The sequence below is a fragment of the Apaloderma vittatum genome, unplaced genomic scaffold, assembly GCF_000703405.1.
Source record: "Apaloderma vittatum isolate BGI_N311 unplaced genomic scaffold, ASM70340v1 scaffold23742, whole genome shotgun sequence".
NCBI lineage: Eukaryota > Metazoa > Chordata > Aves > Trogoniformes > Trogonidae > Apaloderma > Apaloderma vittatum.
Genome location: NW_009704452.1, coordinates 726 through 6,032, shown reverse-complemented (window position 1 = coordinate 6,032; position 5,307 = coordinate 726). Strand labels below are relative to the sequence as shown.

At 49.8% G+C, this 5,307-nt stretch overlaps 1 protein-coding gene across 1 annotated transcript in view; it reads right to left on the bottom strand.

Annotated features, from left to right (window-relative positions):
• The window catches only part of CCT3 (chaperonin containing TCP1, subunit 3 (gamma)), a gene marked incomplete at both ends in the record, with an annotated part of 5,490 nt that extends 876 nt beyond the window's left edge, over window positions 1–4,614 (bottom strand). The window contains 11 exons of the mRNA XM_009865056.1: window positions 498–743; window positions 863–1,043; window positions 1,167–1,248; window positions 1,715–1,847; window positions 1,989–2,138; window positions 2,582–2,768; window positions 2,929–3,046; window positions 3,349–3,445; window positions 3,905–3,967; window positions 4,045–4,095; window positions 4,553–4,614. Coding sequence (XP_009863358.1) covers window positions 498–743; window positions 863–1,043; window positions 1,167–1,248; window positions 1,715–1,847; window positions 1,989–2,138; window positions 2,582–2,768; window positions 2,929–3,046; window positions 3,349–3,445; window positions 3,905–3,967; window positions 4,045–4,095; window positions 4,553–4,614 — 1,370 coding nt within the window. The remainder of the gene's footprint in view (window positions 1–497; window positions 744–862; window positions 1,044–1,166; window positions 1,249–1,714; window positions 1,848–1,988; window positions 2,139–2,581; window positions 2,769–2,928; window positions 3,047–3,348; window positions 3,446–3,904; window positions 3,968–4,044; window positions 4,096–4,552) is intronic.
• Between the last annotated feature and the right edge of the window lie 693 nt (window positions 4,615–5,307).

Sequence of the window (5,307 nt, the reverse complement as noted above, 5' to 3'; positions counted from 1 at the left end):
AACCTGCCCTGTTGCAACTTGCAACCATTCCCCTGGTTCTGTCCCTGATTCCCTGTGAGAAGAGACCAGCACCAACCTCTCTGCAACGTCCTTCCAAGTAACTGTAGAGCGTGATGAGACCCCTCCTCAGTCTCCTCTTGGTCAAACTGTCAAACCCAGCTCCCTCAGTCGCTCCTCACAAGGTCTGTTCTCCAGCCCTTCCCCAGCTTTGTTCCCTCCTCTGCCCTCGCTCCAGCACCTCGAGATCTCTCCTGTACTGAGGTGCCCAGAACTGAACACAACACTCAAGGTGTGGCCTCTCCAGTGCTGAGCACAGAGGGACAATCACCTCCCTCCTCCTGCTGGTCACAACATTTCCAATACAGGCCAGGATGCCGTTGGCCTTCTTGGCCACCTGGGCTCACTGCTGGCTCGTATTCAGCCGGCTGGCAATCACAACACCCAGGTCCTTTTCTGCCAGGTCCTTGTCCTCCGGTCCTAGCGCCGCAGCGCCTTACCCTCAGCGAGGTGAGCACGCGGATGGTGCTGGCGCCGCAGTTCTGGATCAGCGTGCGAGGGATGACTTCCAGAGCTTGGGCCACCGCCCGGTAGGGCCACTGCTCCACGCCCGTCATGCCTTTGGACTTCTCCGTCAGCGCGTGGGCGACAGCCATTTCGGTGGCCCCCCCTCCCGGCACGAGCTGCGGGTCGATGAGGACGTTGCGACACACCTGCATGGCGTCCTGGAGGTTCCGCTCCACCTCCTGCAACAAAATAAAACAAAAAATGCATTTTTTTGGGTTTCTTTGGGGCTCCAGAAACCCCGCCACGACGACAACTTCACAACGCCCTGGCCGGAGAAGCGCAACACACAGTAACTCACCGCCAGGATTTCCTTGCTGGCTCCCCGCAGGATGATGGTGCAAGCCTTGGGTTCTTTGCAGTCGGTGATGAAGGCGAAATACTCGTCTCCTATTTTTTTCACTTCAAAGAGCCTGGCTCTGGTGCCCACGTCCTCCTCTCGCAGCTCATCCGTGCGACTCACGATGCGAGCGCCGCACGCCCTGGCAAGCAAACATTCGAGCGAGAGGCTCACAAGAAAGAATTTGGGAGAAAGGGGGAGATAAAAATGAAAACTCCGCGTCACGGAGGGCGAGAAGGAGCTCCGGCGAGGAGCCGGCGTTTACCTGGCGATGCGGTTGTTGTCGGTCTTCCTCACCCTGCGGATGGCGGTGATGTTGGCTCGCATCAGGTAGTGCTGGGCCAAGTCTGAAAGGAGGTTCGGGTAATTTTATCGCGACAAACTTTAGTCGTCTTTAAAGTAAAAAAGGATTATGGGAAGAAAAAAAAACCCCAAGGGGCTTCTTGACCCAGGCTGCGAGGCAAAACGACAGCGCAGCTTCCCACAGTTCACTAGATTCATCCCCACTTGGATTTTGACACCGTTTCCAAATGCTAAAAAAAAGCAAAATGTTTTCCTAATCGTCCATGTTCACGAGGCAACGTCAAGAACCAACCGCAATTCCTGCGATGGGAAACTAATTGCTCAAAAGTCAAAACCAAAACTGCATTAAAGATCAGGTTTGTGGGGAGTTTTGGGTGGGTTTTTTCGTTTTGGTTGGGTTTTTTCCTGTTTTTTTTTTTTTTTTAAGTTATTGAACAGTGCATTTAACACAGTAGGAACCTTAGTGAGATGAATTCGACACAAAAGAAGCATCACGTGCTGCGCTAGTACCAGAAATCCCTTTCTCAGTGATGACCAGATCAGGTTTGACTCTCATCAGATCCTCGCAGATCTGCTGGATGTACTCTTCCTCCATCTGCAGGATGCGGGCAAAATCTTCCTCCCGTGTTATTTCAATGTCGGTCTGCAGAGAAAAAGGTGAAAAAAAATCTCCCATTCTGTTCCTCCTGACCCTGCACCAAGTCAGACACGGATCCCTGGCCCTGAAAAATCCTGATAAATAAACCATTCCTAAATCCAAAGGTGTGGATATCTCTCGCTTTACCTGGCTCTCTCCTTTCTTGTACTCTAGGGAACAATCGAGGAGGACGATGCGCGGATTCTTAATCAGGCGCCGCATCCTGGGGTGAGTTACATCTTTATTCACCATGATCCCACGCAGAACACAGGAGTCTTCGCAAAAACCGCCCGGAATCTGACGAGACAAGAGGAAGGCAGGAAACGAGGCAGGTGAGCCCAGGAAAACCCATCGATTCGTGCTCCTGAAACCTCCTGTTTCCATGAAAATCCTCCCAAGCGACCACAAGGCAGGTCACAATCGGAGTTAATTTTACAAGCCCACCGACTTAATTTCGGTGAAAAGCTGTGGAAGGACTCAAGAAGCTGCTCACCTCCACCTGCCCGGAAACGCGGTTTTGAAAGATGGAAAGCGAAACAACTGCCGTGATCTTTTTTGACAAATATTCCAAAAAAAAGTTGAAAGAACTGCCCCTGCAGTTTGACCGGGAGCCGGCAAGGCTGACGGCCTCGACCAAAATAACTGCAAAGGTTACACTCGCAGGCTACACACCCGCAGCACAAAGTTTTTCGTGAAGTAATGAATTCACAACGAGCACGGAGCACCCAGGACACACCCACCTTTTCCACTTTGGCATATTTTTTAATATCAATCTCCTTCCGGCCGTTTTCCTCGAACTCCACGGTCTTCACGGCGTCGAGGGCGATGCTACAGGCCAAGTCGGACCAGCGGTTGATGGCCTTGGTGTTTATAGCGCTCTTGATTATTTTCAGCATCATCTCTTTGTTGTTCACGTCCACCGGAGTACTGGCCAGAAGAAAAACCAGCCAACTCGAAGTCTTACTCCAAGCTACAACCCGTAACGCCACCGAGTCCCTCTCCGATTCATTAAACCCCTTTTTAACAACACGATTCCCCGACGAATCGCCTCAAAGTGGCACGGAAACCCTCCCCGCCTCTAACGTACCCGATTTTCTTGAGGATGCTGATCATGTCATCCAGAGCCTTACGATAAGCCCCGATGATCACAGTCGGGTGCATCTGCTGCTCGAGGAAGTGTTCGGCAACAGAGAGCATCTCTCCAGCTTCAAAAAAAAAAAAAAAATTAAAATAAATGCTAAAATTGCCCAGAGAAGTCAGCAGAACGATCAACAGTCACGACAGAACAGCACACCAAATATAAATTATCTGCTGGACCTCTTTTTGTACTCAGCTGTGCTTATTTAAGAGGAAGAACACAACTTTTCAAGACACAGAGCGATCAGCGAAAGGTCTAAGGGACACAAAGGGGTTTTTAAGACACATTTACAAGGCCCTGCTGAGCAAAACGAGGCAAACTCGAGCCTTAGCCCCTTTCAAAAAGCCTCATCTTGTTGAGTCTCCTTACCCAGGATAATGACAGATGTGGTCCCATCTCCGACTTCTTCGTCTTGAGTCCGGCTGATCTCGATCATGGATTTTGCAGCCGGGTGCTGGACTTGGATCTGTATGGGGAGGATCAAGGGTTTCGTGCCAGAACAACACAAGTGAAATTCCAACGCGTTCTGCCCAACCGTAGCAAAGATTACTTTATTTTTTTTTTCCCTTTTTGAGACCAAAAGTAAGCCCTTCCGTTTCACAATATCTTGTCTCCCAGTTTCTCAGGCGTTACGATTTTTGTGAGGTCACTTGGACAGCACCAGAAAGACGACAACGATTTCTTCTTGGTCTTGCAAAACACAAGGGATTACAGACACAAACTTACACCAGTGTTGTAAAACCTCCATAAGAACTTACCACACTGGGATCAAACTTGTTTTTCCAAGGAGGAAAAGAGTTTGTTGGAAATATTTAACTTCGTGGAGCTGCCGTTTCGCTGGCTCTCAAGGCAGAAGTTATGGGCTGCTATGTCGGCGTACGCCGACTCGCACGTTAAAGGAGACAATCCTGGGGGAGAAACTTACTTCTCTAAGAATCGCGTTGCCGTCGTTGGTCATCACGATCCCGCCCATGGGGTCCAAAAGCATCTGCAACCGAAAGAAAAGGAGTATTTGCACATGCAGGGATCCCAGGCAGCAGGGGTTACTTCAGCAAAAACCGTTACCTTCATCATCGCTCTTGGCCCTAAACACGTCCGGATGATGTCAGCAATAGTCTAGGAGGAGCACAAAGGAATTAGGCGATGTAGGAGGGCATCAAAAAGTCTAAAAAACCCCCCTGTCCACACGAAACAAGCGGCTGCTGTCAAATTGAAGCGACTCTGCAGTTGCTCAGACGCAGCACAAGTCAAGAATTGTGGGGGAACGAGAGCGCAGTGATTATCAGAGCTTTGCATCACACTAAAGGATCTAAATCAGACACCAAAACTGCGATGCTTTCAGATTTTGCTGAGAAAGAAGTTTATGCAGGTTCAGCTTGCACTGCATCTGTCACTTCAACACTGCAACTTAGGTTTCTACACTGCTTCTACTCTGGATTCGTACAGACTAAAGAAAATCTGCTCCAGGTCTGTTTTTTCCTCTTAAATATATAAATATATGTATAAAACAAGCTTAAAAAAGAAAGAGAAAAGAAAGAGAGGATCCAAACAGCCTGAAGAGCCAATACAGTACCTTAGCAGCAGTGATGTTTCCAGTCTGGACTTTTCTTCCAGACTCACGCTTCATATTCTGACCTAAAGCATATAGGAAAAAAAAAAAGAAGGTATTAAATTGCAAGTACAGCTTGAATCTGCTCTAAGTCTAAGATTGAAACAGTGACAGACCATGCATCAAAGACACCCCATCACTGACACAAACTTGATATAAGCCCAATTTCCAATTAAGAATTTACAATACAAATAACTACAGCCACTGTAAGTAAGTTTAAAATTAAGTTTTACATATTGGTGTTGCTCAGCTTTGCACATCAGAGTGAGCAGCCACTGCTGTAGCGCAGGCTCACAACCAAACTTGGGGATGAGCTGTGAGAAAGCTCTGCCCTGAAGAAACTCCGGGCTCGGTGCTGCTTTTCTTTTCCTATGAGCCCAGGTTGGGTGAGAATTGATTTGCTTCAGGACTGGATGTTTGTGCGTATTTATGAGAGAGCACAACAGAAATGCTACAGGCTTGGAAAGGGGCCTGGTGATACTGGGCCTGGGGTGCTGGTGGCCACCCGGCGGAACGTGAGCCAGGTGTGCCCAGGTGGCCAAGGGCCGGGGTCAGGAGCAGCGTGGCCAGCAGGAGCAGGGCAGGGCTCGTGCCCCTGGGCTGGGCGCTGGCGAGGCCACAGCTCGAGCCCTGGGTGCGTTTTGGTCCCGTCCCTGCCCGAAGGACACGGAGGGGCTGGAGCGGGGCCGGAGAAGGGGGGCGGCGCTGGGGCAGGGGGT